Source organism: Scleropages formosus, chromosome 2 (assembly GCF_900964775.1).
Source record: "Scleropages formosus chromosome 2, fSclFor1.1, whole genome shotgun sequence".
NCBI classification, from domain to species: Eukaryota; Metazoa; Chordata; class Actinopteri; order Osteoglossiformes; family Osteoglossidae; genus Scleropages; species Scleropages formosus.
In genome coordinates this window covers 25105211-25125460 of record NC_041807.1, presented here as the reverse complement: position 1 = coordinate 25125460, position 20250 = coordinate 25105211, and the positions used below count along the sequence as shown (strand labels likewise).

The window sequence follows — 20250 nt, the reverse complement described above, 5'->3', positions numbered from 1 at the left end:
ATTCAGAAAGCGGGGGGCACGTTAATGAAGCTTAATTAGCCATTTAAAAGGAGCTACGCAACAGGGGGCTCAAAGCAAGGACCGTCTCCCTGCGGGGCTTGAACTCCCCTGTGCCCACGGTCGTCTCGCAGGAGCAGGAGAGGTCCTGCACACTCTGAGCCCCATTTTGCAGGAAACGTACCACTGTACCAAACACGGATTGCTAGAGTTTGGGATTTCCTGGCATCCACTAATCCTTTGGAAATCTCTCATTATGCCGCTGAGCCCCGTGGCCATTTTTGTACACAACAGGTTAACCTATAATATAAAGTCTGGAGAAAAGAAGCCCAAGTTTCACATAATGCCCTCCCACTCCACGATTATCAACAAGTTCTGCAGCAGATTAGCGGCTAATCCAAACTGCACCGGAGTCTGATTGCTAACACAAGGTAATGCCATCAGGGGGAATTACGATGTGCTTCTTTGTAAATAAAGGTCAGCTGGTGGTGCTTTGCTTTTGCAGGCGGTGTACCAGCCTGGCTTGCTCTGGTTTCATTTGCTGTGAATGAGGCCAGTATCGTTAACACCCCTTCATTCTCATGGCAGCATCTGTGCATGTGTCATCCGCCATGTGTGTCCCACAAGTAGCAGCTCTCACACCTGCCGGCCACAGAAGCCTCCCTCTCCATCGCTCCACCGTCAGCAAACCACCGACAGCACAGCAACCCAGTGGTAGCTTTTTAATTGAATTTCTAACAAAGCATCATTAAATGAAATCGTGGAAAACCCAGAGATCCAGTTTCACGTCCTCCTTCCTGGGCTCAGATTTCACACACATCGGATGACTACATTGTGAACAGATTTATTCAGAGCGTTATCGGCAATCTGCCTGTTTTTGCGCAGCCCACGCAGAGCAAGAGTCCAGTCTAAAGGGAGCGCTGTGCCTATGGGAAACCTCCTTTGGAGCACTGAACGCTGATAAACAGGTGTATTTACTTCAGAGGACAAAACAGTGACACTATTAACTGGTTCGGTTTTCTGGCAGATAAAAATGGCGAAATGTTTCAGTTGAACATTCAAAACATACCAAGAGGGTGAGCAGGCAATACAAATATAGAAGAAAACGTGTGTCACTACGCAACACGACATCTCTCAGCCCGAGGAATGAACAGGAATGGAACACAAATACTGTTCGTCCCCATACACATTGCAAATCACACACACCTAGTTTGAAATGGATGCCACAAATTTTACTACGTAGCAGAAGGTATCGCCTCTACCATAGCCTCCCGAGTCTCTAGCTCTTGCACTTCATCTTGGACTTGACAGTCAAATTTGGCGATACTCTGATGTGACGCATTGTACTCTGGTGATCTGCCACACCTGTGTATTCTCAACACTTTCACAGAAAAGACAAGAAACCAGTACACGTAACCCTTTGAACATAGAAGCAATCAGTATAGTTGTCCTACTCAACAAACTTACGACATAAAAGCTCTTCAAAACATAAACTTGTCACAGTATAGATGGTTCAAGAATTTTAGGTCAGTGATGAACAGCCGTGTTGATGCTTCAGGTTTAGTTCATCTACGTGGGTTACACTCACTCACTCACTCGTTCACTTAGTCATCAACTGCTTGTCCAAGCCAAGGTTACGATGATGTGGACCCTATCCCAGAAGTACAGCACACTAAGCTAGTCAGGGTAACCTTGGAGACCAGTCGATTGCAGATGTGTTTCACAAGAGGGTTGTGATGAAAAGTGGAAGTGTGATCGGAATATCATGTCTAGTTTACCGACCACATGAATAAGAAAATCAAAGGTGAACAAGTCTTTCCCATGGCCAAAATCTGAGATACCCTGCAATGGGCTGGCATTCAGTCCAGAATGTACTCCCCAGAGTAATTGTGGAATAGGGTCTGGACCAGCCTGACCCTGAGAAAGGACAAGCGGTTATCAAATGTGAGTGAGTGAGTGAGTGAGTGAGTGAGTGAGTTATTCAACATGGCCTCATGCCCATACTAAGGCACCATTAGGTGGAAGAGCTCTTTTCCAGGAAGCACATTCATCCTTTTGGCCATGACTCCAGTGAAATCCCATATGGACAGAGACAACCAGGCTTCTCTGGTCAGGAGCTGCCTGCTTCCAATCTGAAGAACAAAGTTTTGTATTAAGAATCAAGGATCTTGATAGAATGTGAAGTAAATGACATTGATCTTCCATGGTCTTCAAAGGTAATAATGCAGGAGAAAAACTGCAATCACAATGCATTGTACAAGGAAGACAGAGTAGCAAAGAGAATTAAGACATAAAAAAGCCATTGCCACAAGTCTACTGATGATTTACGGAAATAACAATTCATCATTTGTCAGCACTGATCCTTAAAAAGATGATGTCATTTGCCTCCCTGTTTGAGGTCTGGGTTTAAAAAAAAAATGAATACAGTCTGAATTTTTATAGCACACATAAAATTGTTGATAGAATCCTGAACAAACTTTGCCACCTATGACAAAAAGGTTAATGAACAAATTCAGACAAAGACAATTAAATCATCTAGTATAAGAAAATGAAGATGATAGATTTAACTTTTTTTCACTCTATTAGTTAGGGGTAAAAGGTTTTGCCTGCTTTGAATAATTGACATGTTCATTGTTGAACTGAAAGAGCACAGCAAGTCTTAAAATAACCTTGATAAATCACAAGGTTAAGAAATGTCTTTGTGACGTTTGCCTTAAGGAATGAACTTGAAGAGCTGGCTGTCCATATTTGTGATGCTGTCACTTTGGTGCTCCCAAACTAGAATATTCGCCTGTCCCCTCATTACATCCTTGGGGTAAAATGGAGTTCCATCTGCATCCCCTCAACCTTCTCTTTCACTGTCAAACTAAATTTCTTATTTATTGGCTGGGCAGGAGATTTCCATTGTTTTCAAAGCAAAAACAAACAAAAAAAAAAAAAAAACATTTGCAGAGTTACAAGTAATAAGAATGATTAATTAATTACAGACATTACATTAATCTCTCATTTTCTTCATGTTCTTGAGTTTAGGCTGAAAATAATGTAACCTCTTGTTTATTTTAACCACAGTTCATTTTAACAACTATTTATTCTTGGAATTAAAAAACCCTAAAGAGAGAAATATCTAAAGAATATGCTCTATCTGCTCCAAAAACTTATACAGGCATCATATGAAAAAGAGGAAGAGCAATTAGAGGGGAATAACTAATTTGTACTCACCAGGCAGTTAAAAGAAAAGCTGATCTCACATGTATACCCTTTGAAATTCAGTTTTTACCATAGAACAACCAAAGAAAACAAAAAGAACCAAAAAGATGAAGATTTTGTAAAATAATGGTGATGAAGTGTAATTTCAGGCTTCAGGGGTTTAGAAGTTTTTTGTTTTTTTAACATTAATTTTCATATGTGTCACTTTTGCATTGTCTTTTTTGCAGAGCATTACTTTTTCATAATTTCTAGAAAAAGTGTAATTTTCACAATAATATTTGAAACTGATACTTTTTACTTTTACTGGGGTACATTTTAAAAAAAAAAATACTGTAACCCAGAGAGCAGGCACCGGCTGAACCTGCCGCTGTTTTGTACTTTATCTTTAGTCTAATTCACACGCACATTTTCTGAACTGCTTGTCCCATACGGGGTCGCGGGGAACCAGAGCCTACCCGGCAACACAGGGCGTAAGGCCGGAGGGGAAGGGGACACACCCAGAACGGGATGCCAGTCCGTCGCAAGGCACCCCAAGCGGGACTCGAACCCCAGACCCACTAGAGAGCAGGACCCGGTCCAACCCACTGCGCCACCGCGCCCCCTAGTCTAATTCACAATTTATATTATTTACACAACATATTTAATTTATTTAAAAGTATATATATTTGTATATATGTATATACAGTATATTCGGGTGGGTCTGTGGTTTGAGTCCTGCTTAGGGTGCCTTGCGATGGACTGGCGTCCTGTCCTGGGTGTGTCCCCTCCTCTCTGGCCTTGCACCCTGTGTTGCCAGGTTAGGCTCCGGTTCACCGCAATCCCACTCGGAACAAGCAGACATTGTGTGTGTGTGTGTGTGTGTGTATATATATTTGCATATGGTGTCTGTTTTCCATGACTTAAAACTGTATGTTGTAGCTGTTGCATTGCTGGTTGTTCAAAACCAACCTTCATTTGAACCAAACTAACTGCAGTACTTGAGGAGTTAATTGACATGATACTGTTGAACTCAAGTAAATTTTTTGGGTGGGAATTTTTACTTTTGTATAAGTAATTTTTTTAGTAATAGTATTTTTTGCTTGACTGTTGTTTTTTTTTGTTGCTCAACCCACCTCTGTTTCTGCAGGTAAAAGTATCTATAGAAGTTTATTGGATTGTCATTATACATTGATAAATAGATCTTCCGATGTCTTTTTATCCTTCTTCTTCCTCTTCCTCTTTGTTTCTCTTTCGCTTTGATCGTTCCTCCGCACATCCACATTGTTGTCAGAAGATCGTGGAAAGGCCATCTAATGCATTAGATGACAATGGTTCTATGCAGCAGACAGAAAAGTGAGAGAGAGTGAGAAGTGAGTGGGGGATTGAGTGAGGGCAAGAGAGTGAGAGAATGATTCAGTCCTAACACAAAACTGTCATTACAGCTGTGGCCTGTCCCTGTTTACACATGGACCACCTCAGGCAGCAAAGCTATTTTTAGATGGACAGTTTTACCACCATTACCCTTGGGTTTCTTGTTTGCTGGAGCTTTGCATTTTCAAAAGAAAGTACTCACCAAGCATGTGACATGCTATGTTGAAGCCAGAAAACAGACAAGTTTTTTTTAAAAAACTAAGTTTTTACACTTGGATGCAATTTCCAGCTGAATGACCGAGGAACTTGTCCAAGGACAGCGATAGATGTGTGTAGCATAAAAAATAATAAAAGAAATGAAATAGTTTATCAGAGGATTCCAGAGCCACTACAACAAATAGGATTATTTACATCCCTGCACTTCTGGGTCGAATCTATGCACATTTGGCTTGAAAGGGTTTGGGAATTCCACCCAGGATTAGGGCCACAGAGGCAAATGTTGCAGTGACCGCTGGGTCATCAGTCATTTGACTCTCAGTTGTGACTTTAACGTGGAGCCCAGGAGAAGCCCATAAACGTTTCCTGTCTTAGGAGGCTTAATATAGAATTACAATCCTATTACATTCATCCTTTACCATCCTCAGTCTGCTGGTGACAGTCATGCTTCTTGGGTCTAATTTTTCACATACTCTCTTTCCTTTGTCCTGCTCCTCCTATATGCTAGAAAAACCTGACTTGAGCCTTTATATACCTAGTTTTCCTTTCAATTGCTGCTTCCATTCACCTGCCTTAAAAGCTATTCAATGAACAGTCATTTGTTTGCTCCTAAGAGCCATGTTAAATCACATTTGGCATCTGTAGCAACATTCTTCTCAGTGGGCTTTGCCCATGGTGAGCCTCCCACATTATTGGTCATTATTGGTGCATTGAAAAGTTCCTCCCCCTTCCAACCTCCTGCTGTGTGACAAAGCATGCTCCACTGATGCTTATATGACATCCTGACATGGGCCTGTAGTTAAAGAGAATATAGTGATATGTAAACATATTGGGCTGTTACTCATGTCTGTCGAGCCTCTATGGCAACAGAGTGCTTTCTCGTTCTCTCTCTCTCTCTCAGACTCCCTGATGGGATTCGGATAAGGGCAGCTAGCATGCAGGTCTCACCTCTCATTGTTTGAGGATAAAGGATTTGGCCCTTAGCACACCTGACCTTGCAGAAGCCAAGGAAACCAGGACTACCTGTCCTGCCGCCGGCTCATTCACTCTTGTTTCTATTTATGCTGAAGTCTCCAGGGCAAGATGTTAAATATTTAGATGTTAGCTGATAGTAGTGGGGTGGGGGGGATGAGGGGCCGCTCATTCTTGTGTAATTAGAGAGCCATCAAGGCCAAGGTGGAGGGCTGTGGTAAGCAATACGGAAGCAGCGCTTCCGATCTTAGCTCCACAACCCCTTTACTGTTGCTGTCAGCCTGTTGGGCTGTACCCAGTTACAAGGTGCTCAGCCCATGATAGAGTAGAGAAGTGGAAGGGCGTTTACCCTACAGCAGCCTAGAGGAAATCAGCGTGTTCAATGACATAACGCCAAGGGGTGTATCCAGTCGTCATGGTCCTCCCCTAGGCCACCCTCACCCAGATCTCTTCCTCACCAGAGAGGCTGAGCAACATTTTGACTAGGGCTGCAATCGCAGAAGTTCTGACAGCTTGCAGTAACAGTGCCTGATTGATAGGTGATGGCACCTCTCCTGTGGATGCAGCTTCCTTTGTATCTAGTAGTTCATCACCCCTTCCTGGGTGTGTATGTGTGAGTGTCATTGGACACGACTTTCATGCTGAGGAGTGGCCCGTATAGGGCATCTGAGTATGTCGAAAGTGTACAGATTCAGCTCATCCATGCATATGTCATGTGTGCTCTATCACACCACCATCAAACTAGTAGGTGTGGTTGTAGCATTCAGCGAGAGTTCTGTGGTCAAAGTGGCTCAGTCACAGACCTACCTTGGCTGGCAAGACCCTCAAGAAAATGGGATTATGTGGCATGAGTAAATCAGTCTTTTAAAACTACAGACAAACACCTGAAGTGAAGGAAAAGGTACTAGTTTGTAATTGATTTAATGCACAAACACAAGCTCAGTTATCCCTATGCGTCACATCGCATTTTTAGTGATCTGATGGGCAGTAGATCTGTCCAGTGGGCTCTTTTGATTAATGGCATCCAAAGCAGAATGCTACACATTCCTACCATTTATTTCTTTTTAATGTGACCATTTTCCACATAATCACAGCTCAGCAACAAGACCACAGTGTATGCAACTGGACATGGTGCTTCACTAATTGTATCCCAGTCTGCTTGCAGGAAGCAGTTTACTCAGTTTTATTATAGCTCCTGTGTCTCGCTGATGACTTGAACCTTTGGCAGTGCTGGTTCAAGATCCGTTCACTCACTCCTGTAGGTCCTACTTCAGGTTTCACTTGGAGTCAAGTATGGCATTAAGATCATAATTGGATATGATATTTACAAATGGCAACATATTCTCTTATAGGTGGATATGAAACATATTCCGGGTAGGATCCTGTGGTTTCCTGTGGCTGTACCTTATATACAAATTTTAGAAGAGACAAACATTTTCCAATTTATGTATTTAATCTTATTGTATTTTCTTCAAAAATATATTTTCTAAAAATATCTGTTTGTTGTGGAGCAACAGAGACCCAGGATTCTGTTCCCAGCCATTAGGTGTCAATGGAACACACTCCAACTGAAAAAGCATATGGGACCATCTTGGTTCAACTTGCTTCCACGATGTTTTCAGCTTGTGTCTCATATTTGTCAAGGTTGGTAATCAGCATCTTGGATAAAATGGTCAACAGTTGACATTAAATAGAAGTTTTGTGGAGGCAATAGATTGTTTTTCAGTCACTTTAGTTTTAATTAATTAGTTGATAAAGTTAATAAAATGTTAAAATAAAAAGAATTTTTCTTATAACTATATCCAAGATTTTTACAAAATATAACCTGTAAATATATCATGTGAATAATACGGAAAATTGAAACTGACCAGAAGCCAACAAACTTTGTGTATCTGTATGTGATGAATCAGTAAGCAATCAGAACTGAATAAGGTTGTGAAAACATAATTTTCTATTTTATTTTTTAATAATTTTTAATTTTGATGTTATTTGAATAATAAAATTCTTAAAGGGTTTTTTTCATTTTAGTTTTATCTGTTAATTGAGTTACATCTCTGTGCAACTTTTTATTGATTGCTACTTATTCATAAAAGTGACTTTTGATTTTCAAACAAATTGCTTGAAGAACAGATTCTGGCCCCAGTTGTGTTTCCGAGCTCAACTTGAATTGCTCTAGTAGAAAAGCTGTACACATGGGTCCAACTGAAGGAAACTAATTAACTAAGAATGAGCAAATGCCTACTAGGCAGAAGGTTGTGTAAGGATTCTGCCCTTTTAAACTCTTTTGTTTTATTGCTACTCATTTGAAGAACTTCACTTAATGCTAGAATGAAGAGTTTCATTGAATTCTTTCCCATTCAGGTGTAGAGGATGCCTGGCAGGATTAATTAAAGCAGATGGACACTAGGAGGTGTCCGAGGATAAATCCTACGTTCAAGTGGCCCAAGAAACGTGACTTTTGTGTGACAGTGTGCTGAACTGATGAGAGTGTGCCTTCCGTGCATAGAAACCCTGCAGTGATAGAACTGATTTCATACCTGTTTTTCACTACACAATTAGAACTTCTGCTGTTGTTTTATTATGTGCCAGGACAGGACACAGCCTGTTCACCATGTACAGTGCTGCTTGAAAGTATATGAACCCAATGGGGATGGTCATTATTCTTATGTAAAGTATAAAAGAAACATATAAAATCTAAATCTTAAATATTAAAATACACACACACACACACATTTTCAGAACCGCTTGTCCCTTACGGGGTCACGGGGAACCAGAGCCTACCCGGCAACACAGGGCGTAAGGCCAGAGGGGGAGGGGACACACCCAGGACGGGATGCCAGTCCTCCGCAAGGCACCCCAAGCAGGACTTGAACCCCAGACCCACCAGACAGCAGGACTGCGGTCCAACCCACTGCGCCACCGCGCCCCCCTAATATTAAAATAAATTGATAAAATTAATAAATTGTTATGATTTGCTCACTGGATTCTGCTCACCTACTTGATGTAACCAGTACAACTTTGGGTTCACTTAAATTTGCACATGTATGACTTAAATTTTTCTACTACACACACGATTTCCTCTAAAGCAGCATATGGAACTGGTCATTACACATCTATTATGTCACATGAGAAAGACCACTTCCACTAAATAACCATTTCATGGAAAAATTAAGGGGCACAAGCGGTTTGCCTGCTTTCAAAGTGCACTGTATATACAGTAGTGCAGTCTCCTGGGTTCTGTAGTGTGTCATGGATTTGTTTTCTGATAAAGGATCATTGCCTGCTTCATGCAGTTGCCAGTGTTTTTACAGTTCCAACTCAAGGACAACCAAAAGACGATCTACAGATTCATATGTAAAGCGTTCTATAGAGAACTTTGACAGTGTTTTCCATCGAGGATAGCTGGTTGTACTACATGAGGAGCTAAAGACTGTTATGCCCTCCACTCCCGCGAAACAGGGAACACCTGCGGTGGATCTCGAGATGCTCACATAAAACAGAAGCTCCGAGCGCAGCAGGACGTGGAGCCTTAGTTCAGCCTTGCTAGTCGCCTGCATGTTGCATCTGCTCTTCTTCTCTTCCCCCTGTTTCCCGATCTCCTGGCCCTTGTTCCCGAACCCTTCTCCAATGTCTTCAAGTCTTCCCGGTATCTTCTCAACCTACTGCCTGTCTTTGTGAATTACATCTTTCGGATTCTCCTTTTAGCCTACGTTCGCGCCTTGGTGACTCCTGCCTGTTTTGAGGACAACGAGTTTTTGGATTTCCCTTAATTAAAACATCCTGAGTCCCGCACTTGAATTCCGAGAGGAAAACATGACAAAGACAACATCCTTACATATGCATAGTGTTAGAGGTGGTATCTTCACTCTCTCTTTTTGGGGTAACAGTGTTCTGCATGTACCAAAAAAAAAGATGAAAAAAGTGAGGCGTGAAAAGGGAGACATCTTGTCAAAATTTACCTGTTAGAAGATAAGCAAACATAGCCACCACTGACACCTTCACATCCCACACAGAAACATTCACACATTTCATCCATGTTCCTTCTAACAAGTCAGACAGGAGGCCCACCTGCATTACCTGTGAAATACGTCCTGTCCCAGAGCCTGCTGTCTGCTGCCCCCAAACACCTGTGTGTGTATTCCACAAAGGGTCCTAAAGCAGCAATGATGCAATGTAGCACCATAATTCTCATACACCTGTGATTGTAGTGCCCCTGTAACAATTTTCAGCCTTGGGGGTGGATACCTTGTCAACATCAGAGAAATGTGTATGTGCTATACTCTTTCTGTTGACAAAATCTGAATCAATGTCTGTAATTTTTTTTACAGGACTACATATTTCATATATTTGCATCACATTGTTTTCTGGGTATGGGGTGCGGTGGTGCAGTGGGCTGGACCTCATCCTGCTCTCCGGTGGGTCTGGGGTTTGAGTCCTACTTGGGGTGCCCTGTGATGGACTGGTGTCCTGTCCTGGGTGTGTCCCCTCCCCCACCAGCCTTATGCCCTGTGTTGCCGGGTTAGGCTCGGGTTCCCCGTGATCCTGTATGGGGCAAGCGGTTCAGACAGTGTGTGTATGTGTTTCTTTGTGTGTGTTTTCTGGGTCTCCTGAAGCAAACCAAAACTTGTACATTTTAAAATAATTCTTGGTGTTATATATTCACTGTAATACGGATATAGTTATGCAGAGTTTACTCCGCAAGTAGCTGACAAATGTGACTATAGCTATGCACTTTTTCACTTTATCACTCTAACTCATTTGTTTTTGTCTTGGAGGCAACCAGCATTTTCTACAACACATCCACGGCACAATTATTTACCACTTATTGCCAGGGGCAGCAGGTATCACACTGGTTGCTATAAGTAACTTAATATTGTAAGTTGAACTGCTACTGGAAACTATCTGGCAATGCTATTAATATATAACCTTTTAAAACGGTAGGCACGGTTGTGTGTCATTATACAGTATGTACATTGTTATGACTTGTCAAAGACATAAACATCTACCAGTTTATTTTTGTTTAAATAGTATTTTCCATGTTTCTTGGAATGAAAGCAACCCGTAGCAGTTGTTAGTTTAATCCGCCCATTATTATTATTATTATTATTATTATTACGGGGGGCATGGTGGCACAGTGGGTGTGGCCGGGGCTTGCTCTCTGGTGGATCTGGGATTCGAGTCCCGCTTGGGGTGCCTTGCGATGGACTGGCGTCCCTTCCTGGGTGTGTCCCCTCCCCCTCCGGCCTTACGCCCTGTGCTGCCGGGTAGGCTCCGGTTCCCCGCGACCCCGTATGGGACAAGCGGTTCTGAAAGTGTGTAAGTGTGGGGGGGGAGGCATGGTGGCACAATGGGTTGGACCAGGTCCTGCTCTCTGGTGGGTCTGGGGTTCATGTCCCACTCGGGGTGCATTGTGATGGACTGGCATCCTGTTCTGGGTGTGTCCCCTCCAGCCTTTCACCCTGTCTTGCCGGGTTAGGCTCTGGCTCCCCGTGACCCTGTATGGGACAAGCAGTTCAGACGGTGTGTGTATATATATATTTATGGAACCTAACCTGTAAATAAATTGAGGTATGTCCACATTGTTAAGCTTTTATTGACAAATAAATCAAGTACAGACTTCTGGACTCAGTTGTCTGTACAGTGAGGAGCTAGTTCATATAATAGTCCCCTCCAACTACAATAAAATAAAAAACTTTTCTTTGATAATATGGAAAACAAACAATGTGAATCAACATTCCTTGCCTCACCCTGTCTAAATTATATTGCTGTCTAGGGTTAACGTTTGACCTTTGCTGTAAATGCTACTTTTTTCATATACTGACAATTTTTCAGCACTGTTCCATGGGATTCTCATGAATATATAACATTTTCAAGCCATTCATCATCCCACAGTTCCAAAGACTTTTAATTAACCTTGAAAATCCTCATGAATCCTACTTATGTGTGTCTGTATGATTTAGATTTACTTAATGATTTAATATTTTGTTAACTTACAGGGCATATGTTTTATTTAGATTTTTAAAGCAGGAAGTGTATTTGCCACGTAGCGAACTGAGTTGCCATTGATGTTTTTGAGTTTTGTTGAGTGCAATGTAGAACCTACACCAGATTCTCTATGTCTTCTTCAGTGACTGCCAAGAAGATCTCGCCTGATCCTTCTGTTTGTATCTTCATGTCTTACAGATCCTGGCCATCATATCCATCCTGTTTATCGTGCTGTCAACCATTGCCTTGTCTTTGAACACACTTCCAGAGCTACAGGAGACTGACGAATTCGGCCAAACAACAGATAACCCCAAATTGGCTCATGTGGAGGCTGTGTGCATCGCCTGGTTCACTATGGAATACCTACTGCGCTTCCTTTCCTCTCCAAACAAGTGGAAGTTTTTCAAAGGTCCCCTGAACGTCATTGACTTGCTGGCAATCCTGCCCTACTATGTCACCATCTTCCTGACTGAGTCCAACAAGAGTGTGCTGCAGTTCCAGAACGTGCGGAGAGTGGTGCAGATTTTCCGCATCATGCGCATTCTGCGTATCCTCAAGCTGGCGCGGCACTCCACGGGCCTGCAATCACTGGGATTCACACTACGCCGCAGCTACAATGAGTTGGGTCTACTGATCCTTTTTCTTGCTATGGGCATCATGATCTTCTCCAGCCTTGTCTTTTTTGCCGAAAAGGATGAGGAAGACACCAAGTTTAAGAGTATCCCTGCCTCTTTCTGGTGGGCCACCATTACCATGACTACGGTAGGCTATGGGGATATCTACCCAAAGACTCTGTTAGGAAAGATTGTTGGGGGCTTATGCTGCATTGCTGGTGTACTGGTGATTGCCCTTCCCATCCCAATCATTGTTAACAACTTTTCTGAGTTCTACAAAGAGCAGAAGCGACAGGAAAAGGCTATTAAGCGTAGAGAGGCTTTAGAAAGGGCCAAAAGAAATGGTAGCATTGTGTCCATGAACATGAAGGATGCTTTTGCTCGCAGTGTTGAGCTTATGGATGTGGTCATAGAGAAGGATGGTGAGAGTATAGGAAGGAAGGAGAAGCTGCAGGACAACCACCTCTCACCCAACCGCTGGAAGTGGACACCCAAACATGCAGTTTTAGAGACAAACTCTAACAAGTCTTTCAATGCAAGTGAGCATTGTTCCCCAAGTAAGATCAGGACCTCCAGCCCACAGCACCTGAATGTGCAGAAGCTAGAGGAGATGTACAACAAAATGGCTAAGACCCAGTCCCAGCCCAACCTCAACACCAAAGACCGAGGGTCATCATCAAAAGGCAGCAAGCAGAGGGATGAGATAGAGATGGGCAGCATGCCAGGAAACACCACGCGAGAGGGCACTGTGGACATGAAAAGCCAGTCCAGCATTGACAGCTACATCAGTTGTGCTACTGACTTCCCAGAGAGCACTCGTTTTTCACACAGCCCAGTTGCTTGCCTTCCTGGGCGACTCATGGCCAACCCCGGGCTGCAGACCACCCTGGAGCTGGAGCCCATGCTGGTACCAATAAGTGCTGGCAGGCCAGCTGGTCACGGCTCTGTCCAGGAATTCAGCTCCAATCCAGAGGGCTCCAGGCACGGGCTTTTCTCTGACAGTCCTCGGGGACTGCGCTTCAGTAACCCTCTCAAGGCACATTCTTTTAAGGTCAACTTCCGGGGAGGAGAAGCAGGCACCTCCTCCTCTATGCAAATGGGAGCTGCCCCTCTCTCAGAAAGCTCTGCCTACTCGGATCGCTCCCTGCTGAGTCCAGAGGTGTCCATCTACAACACAGCCAGCAGCAAGACACCACCCAAATCGCCCGAGAGCATGAGCATGACACCCGCAATCTTCACATTCCATGACACGTCCATAAACAAGTACATTGACGCGGACACTGATGACGAAGACCACTTGCAGGATGGCTCGGACTCCAGCCCTTCAAAGCGGCTGCTGGACAACATGAGTCCAAAGTTTAGCGTAAGCAGTGGATTCCAACGAGGGACCAACCACCTGGAGATGTCCCAGAGGATGCTGGGCCAGAACTGCATGTTCCCTCTGGAGGGTCGGGCTGGCAGTGGGCAGGAGAACCACGTGGCCCAGGGTCGGCGCGTGGCCCCGGGGGAGAGAGGCCGCACTAACACTTTTGATGAAAGCCTCTGAACTAGTGGCAAGTGAACCAGAGAGGGAGACTAAATCCAATGAGGGAGGGGGTGCGAGCCAGTAAAGGTGGTTAAAAATAAAAAATACACCATGAAAAACATGCCAGGAGCATTGCTGAGTGGCATGAAAAACTTCAAACCAAGACGGAAATGGCTCCGAAAAAAATCTGCTGGCTCTTTGGAAAGATAGGTGCTGCTGAAGGCCATGCTCAGATAGATAAGAGCTTACAGGAGCTAATGGAAGGAAACCACTTCTCCTCTTAATGCCTCACCCACCAAAACCAGAGCGCTCAAGAAGAAGGATTATACAGCCTGGCGTGTGCTCTGCAGAGTAGCAGTGAGCCAGGTGGTGGGTGGGGACAGGAGGTGAGAGACAGGACCCGTGCAAGAGGGTATGGTTTACCTAGCTGGGCCCAGATGGTTAGCAAAAGCTGTGGTGCAGAAGGAGCAAAGAACATACCTGTGCGTCCAGTGGAAATGCAAATGCTGCCCTGCCACAGCCCTTATCCGCACCCGCACCCGCATCCAGGACAGCTCTCCTGGCCTTCACCACTCTACCCATCTCCATCACATACTGTAGATTAGGGATTACTGAACATGCTAGGAGCAACATGCTGTTTACTTCCCAGTGTTTTTTCCACCTCAAAACTGGCCTTAGGCATATGCAAATATGTTAATGTGTACTGCATGTATGTGTGTATGTGTGTGTGTACACTCTAAATGCGTGCATACAAGTATATACACGTACATACTATCTGATATGTGTACACTGACATGGTTAATTTTATGGTTAACTGAACCAATTTTTTTTTTCCAGTTATTTCATTGATATCAGTATTTATTTTGCTTATCACACCCTCCATGTGTACGGACATATCAGTTAATGTTCTGCTTCATTGTGGACAGTAGAGGCTCTGCATAGTTACTGGGTAAATACAGTCTCTCAAGTTCCTGGTGCGTAAAATGTCCAGGAGTTCAACATTGTTCTAGAGAGTCAAAAATCTGTGCCTACAGATGATATCTTTTTTAGTTATTTCACTTTGATTCAGACGAGATGTAACCAGTGCTTTAATTTGAAGAATTTGATTCTGAGAGCAGCCTCGCTGGTTTTTACATTGGAAATCTGGAACGCAAACAGGAGTTTCTCTTATGTTTACTGTTTACTTGTCTCCTGTGAAAGCATTGTCAAATTAAAAAAAAAAAATCATAAGTTCATCAGAGGGGGAAACAAATCCTGTTTTCTGTCATCAGAGTGTTCAGGGACTTGTTTTTGACCACGCTGATACAGTGTAACAGTGCATCTTTGCTCATATTAGGAGAAACTGTAGACTGAGGGGAAAAGAAAAAACTGAAATTAATATTTTTGAAGTAGTTTCTAATAAGGGTATAAAAATATCCTCATAGTTTTGCTTTTCCATGTATAATTGTGTCTTTAAAGATTACATTTATTTTGAATGATCCATTTTGTCCCAACGTGCGTGTACAGAGCACACGCTTTCCGTCCTTTTTTTACAATGTGATGAGCCAAAGAGTTTTTTTTTCCAGCCAGTCTGTGTGTCTGTGTGTGTTGCTGGGAGGGAGGGGGATCTCCCACGTGTCGCACACTCCGTACACACCACACTAGTTCGCATTGCTTCCTTAGCCTGGGACCTGTGTGCTCAGCCCATGTCTAAACTGCACACAATTAAACAACCGCCCTAGGTGGACAAACGCAGGGACCGATTGGAGGTGAAGGATGCCTAGAGTGTTCGCAGAGAGCAAAAATAAAAAGAGACCTGTGTGAGCGAGAAAGAGGGATAGACAGGGCAGGAGAACTCCAAGAGATTGGCGATTTATCGTGCAGCAGTGGAATAATTCATAAGACCCTTGGATGCCTGACAGGTTGTGGTTGGCAGTAAGGCGTTCCAGCTGTCTTTCCCAGCATGCGTAATCCATGTGTACATACACATGTACACACACGTATAGTACATGTGTCCTCTGAGCTGGGTTGGGGTTAGGGGGAAGCCATTAAACAAACACACACACACACACACACACACACACACACACACACACACACACACACACACACACACACACACACACAGCCTCATCATCATACATGTGAGGTGGAGAGGTTAAGGTTAGGTTTTTACCAAGAGGTTAAGGGGGTTTTTACCAAGACAGACAGTGTTTCATGCCCAACTGGGTGTGGGTCACGTGGAAGGCTATGACATATCCATTCCAATCATACTGCCCACTGGACCATCCCCATGATGCCTTCCACCTGAGTCGGAGACATCAGTGCACCTCTGCGGAGCTCACCTGCAACCTTCAGCACAGAATGAAAGCGTTGCCTGCTAAACACTTACCACATGTGTCCTGCTGGGTCTGAACTGCCATAGAATAAGATATGTCTCCTGCGATAGGCAGGGTACTGTAAAAATGTCACTGTAATGAGGGAAAATTGCTACACCCTTTTAAACAGTCTAAAAATCAAGTAAGGCATGTATGGGGTCACTTGAGTACAACCAGGTACTTCTCCCAGAAAACTGGTCACAGAAATATCAATTAAAAATGTGGTTTTATCTTCCTGCATTAAAAGCGTAAAAAGTTTTGATCTATCACGCGTGTAGCGGATGACCAGAAATTGGATATCTTGCATTTTGTGCCATACAACGTGAATGAGGCCAACCCAAACACACAGGTACAGAAGACAGTGTATCTGAGACCCACTAAAGCTAGTTTCCATGGTGACTGCAGCCTCATCCTTGGGAGGATGAAACACTCGCTGTAAGGCCAGTCTAATTGGACGATTGTCTTGGGGGGGGCGGGGGTGGCGTTTGACATTCCCAAACATTTACCACCGCAAAGGCACATGCAGACAGACACGGGCTCTCTCAGCATCCCCACATGTGCGCGGTGTACGCAGAGGCAGTGGAAATGTCACACACACCGAGACACGTACAGGAACGTATACAGACGCGGTGCGAAAGCGGGCTGTCTCCAGAGAGTAGCTCACACGGTCTCTGCGTGCTCGGAACGAGAGAAGCCGAGGTGTGAAGAGAAAAGCAATCGCCGTAGGACCGAAGAGCAGGGGCCACCTGGGCGCCCGTCCTGGGTCCGTCATCCGAGCTGCCTGGATACCATTAAACAGCGCAAAATGAAGCAAGATAAGCAGGGATCTTCTCTCGCCATCCCTTAGACATAGAAAGGGACCTACGGCTGCAGCAGGGCTGATGGATGGGGGACTCATTGACTTCCGGGTGAAATAATAATACGATAATAACAATGAGATAGAGGAAGGACTCTAAAACCCCCATCTCAAACCCTACCCCCCTTTATCACTGTGCTCTGCCTCTTTTATACTGATAGAGCTTCTTTCTTCATTATTTACTACTACTTAAAGAATATTTATATATTAGTTTCACAAAACAGAAAATTGTACAAATTGATACTCCGCTGTATTTTTTTTTAGAAATTCAGTGATGTCATCCCTGTACGAAATACTATACCAACTCACAAACAAACACACCCCCCCACCCCCCCGGAAGGAAATTACACACTTATTTTCCTTTCTTTTCTTCTGTTCACCTCTTTTCTTCCGCACCTGGATGCTGCTCTAGCAGTCAGCCCTTCAATGAGCCGCGCTGTTTATCTGGCACAAAAGTTTCTAAATGTAAAAGGATAACCGCACTGCAGCGAATCAATCAATGGCCCTAAGATAAGCCTTCGAACACGAACGATATTTAAAGCATTTCCTCTTTCTTTGTTCCAAGCCTAACCTTGAATGGTACATGACGTTCCCTCATAACGAGGAGGAGGGACAATACTGAAAATGACTAATATTACTGACGGTTGCCATGCAGAACCCTGCAATAACCGTGTGTGCACGTGTGAATATTCATTTTGGGCTTTTTGTGAAACGTGCCAATGGCAAAGAGGTTACGGACGGCTCTGCAAGCATCTCCCGCTCTAATGATACATCTCTGGGACTATAAATAGGCGTCTGGGCCAGCTTCAGGAAGCGCACACAGCTCCACTGAGAGAGGTTCAGTTACACCGGTGCCTTTGGTGGCTCCTGCTACGCTTTGTGAGATCAGCCATAGTGGGACGGTTGTGAGTGGAGTCGGGGGTTGGGGATGGGGATGAGGGGGTACATAATAAATCACTGCAAGCAGAGGGTGAAGTAAAAGACAGGACCAAGAGATGTGATCACCGTGACTCCCCAAACCGTAAAGCTGAAATGGACCTTTGCTTCGGTGCCCTTCAGTCTCAGCGCTGACTGAGGTTCGCGGAGGGTTAGGGTTCGGTGACGGAGACATTCGATCCCTTTGACTCCTGGGGTCCCGTGGTCAATGCGACGGCCGCGTTTCGGAGCGATCTCCATTACACGGGCGAGTGCACCCGGCAGCGAGCGACCGCGCGGAGTCCGAGCACGTACGGTACATTAGAGCATCGTTTGTTTTTGGTTTGCAGCTTCGGCTGAAACATAAATTAGCTCGTTTGTACTTGGGCTCCATTCAAAAGAGAACAATTACTGTTAAATTCACGCGGGTCTGATGAGCTCGCTCTTCGAGTCACACCGCGCCTCAGAGGCCTGTCTTACATTTTCAGTTAGGGACAGAATTTGATTGCACTTACAGATATTCAGTAGTTAAATTAAGGGAACTTATTTAATCAACAACTAATACATGACCGTCCTCATTACTTTAAGGGCCATAACAAAGAACTTAAGTTAATTTTAGGATCCTTCCAAAGCTTTATTATCCAGGTTTCTCCTTCCCTTGTTTGTCATTTCCTGTGCCATCTTTTGTCAGAATGCCAGGAATTTATTACACCTTCGCCGCTGCATTTAGGAGATCCCGGTGTCCTGAAAGGCGGCAATTCATTGTCAGTTAACCCATCACAAGAACGACAATCATTTTTGTTTATGTGTATTTAATGTCTGTGCGTTTTGGAACACTTGTTCCATAGAGATGGATGGGAGGAGTCAATAGAAGATGCTCTAAAATTATAATTGTAATCTCTTACGGTGGAGAATAATTATTCTGGTCCATTGTTTTATATACATATAATAGTTCTCATTATTCTCCACCGTAAGCTTAAATCATAGCAAAACAGCTCACTTAAATATTCTTAGGTACAGGTGTTTTTTATGCAAGACACAAACTTAAGGCCAATAGCTCCGAGGGCAACGCTCCCACCTTCTCCTGGATCATTCACGCGGTGCCCATCAGGGCCGGTCGGAGTCGGACCACCGCGGGGGGCCGCGGCCCCGAAGAGCAAAAGGAGCTCCCATCGACCCACAAGGAGTTCCTTCAATCTACCGCAACTCTAATGCTGCACACTTAAGCAAAGGACAGAGCATGCCCTGCAATTCATAGCTTTACTGTTCTTTTGGACGGAGTTCCTCAAATATATTTGAAGAAGATATTTTATTTTTCAGTCCTCGCAGAAAGTGCGAGGAAACGAGACGGACTGTAAGGACGGCTGTGCAAGAGCGGAGTGTGTCCTACATGGAGACTGCAGCAATGGGGCGGTGGAACAGGCCCAGAGGACCCTCTGAGGTGGCTCGGGGTTCGGAGACGTCCGGTTCAGTGCGACACCACTGTCCCACCTCCCTCAAGCATGGCTCCGCCGTGTCCACCGAGACAATAACCGCTCACGCTCGTCCGAGGCCGGTTCAAGGAATGCATTTTTTTCCTGAACGAACAGTGTATGTAGCAGCACTGCTGCACATGATTTCACCAAACCGCATTTTTAAATTCATTCCATTGTTCATTTCTGCTGCTGTTTGTTCGTTCATATGGGCATTTTGTTTCAGAGCACTTTATATCAGCTGGCTGTCTCTTACTTTAAGTGAAGAACCGCAGTTCGCCATAAACGATCTTCATTAATTAGTACAAGGATCTTTACAATGAGTTTTGTTTTCAAAGTGTTTGTAAAGGTCGGAAAAGGGTTTATTATGTTTCCAACGGAAAGCACAATCCAGTGACTTGTTTAATTTGGTCTGTTAGAATTTTTTTCAAGTACAAAACTATTTTTTAATAAAACGGTGATGTCAGGTGCCATTGAAATTAGCATGAAAGATATGAAAATCACAGCAAAGACACACACCCCTATATCCAGGGAATTTAACGAGGAATTTGCTTCCCCCTGACCTCCTATGACGTTGTTTGTAGGTCTCGAGGCTGTGTGTTTTGTAAAGTTTCTACCTGTTGACTTTCTATGTCGTCGTTTCTGTATGACCTTCTGTTGTTCTCAGCATGTAGTACTAAGGAGCTGTGACTCTATGTGACACTCGAACCTTGTTCCTGTCTTGTAAAAAAAAAAAAAAAGGTGTCTAGCTGTCAGAGGATCTTTGTATTTCTTTTTAAAGAAA

The 20250-nt window shown here is 44.0% G+C and overlaps 1 protein-coding gene across 4 annotated transcripts in view; it reads left to right on the top strand.

Annotated features, from left to right (window-relative positions):
* The window catches only part of kcnb1 (potassium voltage-gated channel, Shab-related subfamily, member 1), a 42902-nt gene extending 22652 nt beyond the window's left edge, over positions 1 to 20250 (top strand). For all 4 annotated transcript variants that reach the window (XM_029249859.1, XM_018762885.2, XM_029249860.1 and 1 more), the window contains one exon: positions 11926 to 20250. In XM_029249859.1, coding sequence (XP_029105692.1) covers positions 11926 to 13887 — 1962 coding nt within the window. In that variant the 3' untranslated portion in view covers positions 13888 to 20250. The remainder of the gene's footprint in view (positions 1 to 11925) is intronic.